The sequence below is a fragment of the Lactuca sativa genome, chromosome 8 (genome assembly GCF_002870075.4).
Source record: "Lactuca sativa cultivar Salinas chromosome 8, Lsat_Salinas_v11, whole genome shotgun sequence".
NCBI classification, from domain to species: Eukaryota; Viridiplantae; Streptophyta; class Magnoliopsida; order Asterales; family Asteraceae; genus Lactuca; species Lactuca sativa.
Genome location: NC_056630.2, coordinates 90509495 through 90512887, shown reverse-complemented (window position 1 = coordinate 90512887; position 3393 = coordinate 90509495). Strand labels below are relative to the sequence as shown.

Here is a 3393-nt window from a genome sequence, read left to right as displayed (position 1 = left end):
CAAACTCATCAAAGAAGTAGTAGATGAATTCATACAAATTCAAAAGAAATGGGTAGATGCAACGAGAGTATGTTAGAGCTCAAACGGATCTTACCAGAGGACTGGATTCCGAATTTTGAAGCAAAAACAAAGCTTAGATTGAACAAGTTCAAAAACAACCAATAAAATATCGTATCAAATACAAATTCTCTTATATTCGGTGGTGATTTATATATGAAAGTAGCTAATAGAAAAGAATAAGAATCGGGATCACATAATAACTACTTATTTGTCCTGCTTCTCTACAAGGACTTAAGAGTGAAGAGATCATTCGGTTTCGTTACGATTGGAGTAAAGGTGAACCGATAATTGTGAAAAAGTGTAAACAGACATCTAGTTTAAGCTTAGAGCCATTAGTGATGTGGCGTGCGTTATGTAAACATGTTGATTCGTGCGAATAACTTCATATGATCTCACAATGCTACGAAGACTAGCCAAAATCCATGGTCTCTTGTTGTGGAAACTCAACCCTTTCACTATATTGCTTTTGGTTTCAAACTTTGTCAACATCTTTTCTCCGCTTTGTTAATCAATCAATCGCACAAATATCAATCCATTCAACCAGATTCATTTGATTCCGTGCATTGAAAACAAACAAATAAACCTAGGTTTCGAGGGTGCGTGATAATTACCTTACATCTGATTGATTGGGATCAAGATTTATAGGCGGTAACGCGATGAAATCGACGGTGGAGTTGATTTTGGGGGAAACCGGCAGTTACGACAACAGAATCATCGACATCGGCGCAAGAGAATAATGTTGATTTGGGAAGCATCGGAGAAGAAGATCGGCGATTCAATGTCATTAAGGGTTGTAAATTTTGTTTTCCCTAAAATACCCTTTTTTCCAAAAAAAAAAAATTATCTCGGACATAGATCTATGCTCGATGTTATCATTTGTATTTTTTTTAAGATCCTTTTTCTTTCAATTTTTTTAAGTTGTCCTTATTTTAAAATGAGTGCTCACAGAACCGGACCCACCGGACCCTATGAGGACTCATTTGAGAGAGAGAGAGAGAGAGAGAGAGAGAGAGAGAGAGAGAGAGAGAGAGAGAGAGAGAGAGAGAGAGAGAGAGAGAGAGAGAGAGAGAGAGAGAGAGAGAGAGAGAGAGAGAGAGAGAGAGAGAGAGAGACTTATTTTATATAATTTCCCCCAAATATTAACAAAAACTTTTGTTTTTCTCTATTACGATTTACTGAAGCATCACAGTTATTTGTAGATAGGAAATGTTCTAAAAAAAGGTAGAATGCAATATAACAAAGTGTAGAGTTTCGATACTTGAGGGCCGATAGTATGATTCTCCAAGTCCAAAGTCAATTACAACAAACTTTAACCCACAATTACAAATTTACCAATAAATTTTCTACAAATATTTTGCTTTCACATTGTACACAATGAATGATACAAACCCCATTGACAACATATGCAAAATCAAGAAACAAAAAACGTTATCCTAAACGAAGAAAACTAAGAGGGGCCAAACTTTGAAATGGTAAGAAGTAAAAGACTAGTTTGTAAAATAAAGTCAATCGTTAACAACAATAGGCAACCCGGTGAACACCTCGATCTCTGAGAATTCCAGAGTAAAGAGCCATCCTATTTTCAGGAAGACCCTTGAGATTTCTTGACAATTTCTTTTTGCCCCCTTCATCTTTTAGTATTGTCAAGTACTTCCTGTTTAGCTGATGATTCTTACTTTTTAGTCGTCTAAACTCATCGCCATTTCCACTTGGTTCCATCACATCCTCTGCAAACTGTACCCTTTTCTTCTTTCCTCCCTTCTTCTTCTTCTTCTTCCCATCTGCATCATAATCCAAAAACCCAGAAAGAAATTTTCAATTTTGACCCAAAACGTCAACGGGGGAGTAGAAGATTGACCCAAGAAAAATGAAAATTAGAGGAACCTGTAGAGATGCAGGGTCTTGGGTGATGGATGATCGGGAATCGGGTGGCGCCGGCGGTGGTTGTCGGTTGTTTCTGGAGACAGAAGGCGATGAAAATTGCGGTTCCGGCAACCATGGCGGTGGCTATAACCATCCCATTTGAGCCCAAGATTGATGACATGATGAAAAGGTTGCAATCTTTGGGGGTGATTCTTGCAGATCACAGAAATGGGTATGAGAGAGATTGAAGATTGAGGGGGAGAGAAATTGGAGATGAAGAAGTCATGGAGAAAGTTGAAGTCAATGTGTGTGTCTGTGTGTGTGAGAGTATATTATTATAATGAGAGAATGGGATTGAATGGATTGAAGACATGATGTTTTATATGGTTTGGTTTGTGTGTGTATGTGGTCTTTCGTCATGGACTGAGGGAGAGATGAAAGTTAAATAAATAATTATATATAATATTTGTCATTTTTCCATATATTTAAAGTCTGGTTACCATTGTATTCAGAAAAAAACAAATTAATGGGTTATAAATTGTCAAAAAAAATTTAAAAAATTATAAAAGGTTAATAAATATTTTTTCCACATGTTATATCAAATATAAAAACTCAAATATTAATTTTATACTTCTTTTAATCAGCTTTTAGACTGTATTACGAATTTGATTTATATTTCAAATTTTATCAGTTAAAATTTTCTTTTTATAAAGTTGTTCTAAAATTATTATTTTTTAAAATTTATTTTTTAAACCTTTTTATAAAACTTTTGTATAACTTTCTTCAAACTTTTTTATACAAATTAAATTAAATTATTTATAAAAAAATATAATTTTTTATATATTTTTTACAATTTTTAAAATCATTATTTAATATTTTTTTGAACTTGTATTTGAACATTTTAGAAATACAATTGTTTAAACAAAGTTGTAAAAATACATTTTTACAACTTGTATATGCATTTCACATTTTGTTTGAATCATAACAATTTACGAGGAAAAAATTGTTATTGACTTTTTGTTTAGCGGTAAGGCTTAAATGAGATGTTAGTGTTCAAATCTTATTGAAAGATATAAGTAGTATTTAAGAACATATATATATATATATATATATATATATATATATATATATATATATATATATATATATATATATATATATATATATATATATATAAGCAAAATAGGTTTGTGAGGAGAATTTACTATTCATTTCAAGTTGAACTTCAACCATTTGATTTGAGAGAATGGTACGTGGTAAGCAAATCATCAGTTTCTTTTACTTCCTCTTTTCTACATCCTTCGGTTTAGAAAAAGCCAATCATAATATAAATGAAAAAAAAGAACTAGCAATAAGCTAGAACGAGATTACAAAGTGTAACATTCGGAGTCAGGTACAATTCAAATTATAGCTTAAAAACCTAAATTTTTTACATTTTTAGTCCCTATGTTTGATGTAATTAGAGCTACG

At 32.3% G+C, this 3393-nt stretch overlaps 1 protein-coding gene across 1 annotated transcript; it reads right to left on the bottom strand.

The window, feature by feature from the left end:
* Nucleotides 1-1334: 1334 nt before the first annotated feature.
* Nucleotides 1335-2285, bottom strand: LOC111887403 (uncharacterized). Its single transcript, XM_023883575.3, has 2 exons — nucleotides 1945-2285; nucleotides 1335-1841 (listed from the first exon to the last, which is right to left on the bottom strand). The coding sequence occupies exons 1-2, from the start codon at nucleotides 2102-2104 to the stop codon at nucleotides 1573-1575; spliced, it is 429 nt and encodes a 142-aa protein (XP_023739343.1). The 5' UTR covers nucleotides 2105-2285; the 3' UTR covers nucleotides 1335-1572.
* Nucleotides 2286-3393: the final 1108 nt, after the last annotated feature.

Coding starts and splice junctions, on each gene's coding strand:
- LOC111887403 (XM_023883575.3), bottom strand. CDS start 2,104: ATGTCATCAATCTTGGGCTCAAATGGGATGGTTATAGCCACCGCCATG. Junction 1,842..1,944: donor AAGACCCTGCATCTCTACAG/GTTCCTCTAATT, acceptor ATTATGATGCAG/ATGGGAAGAAGAAGAAGAAG.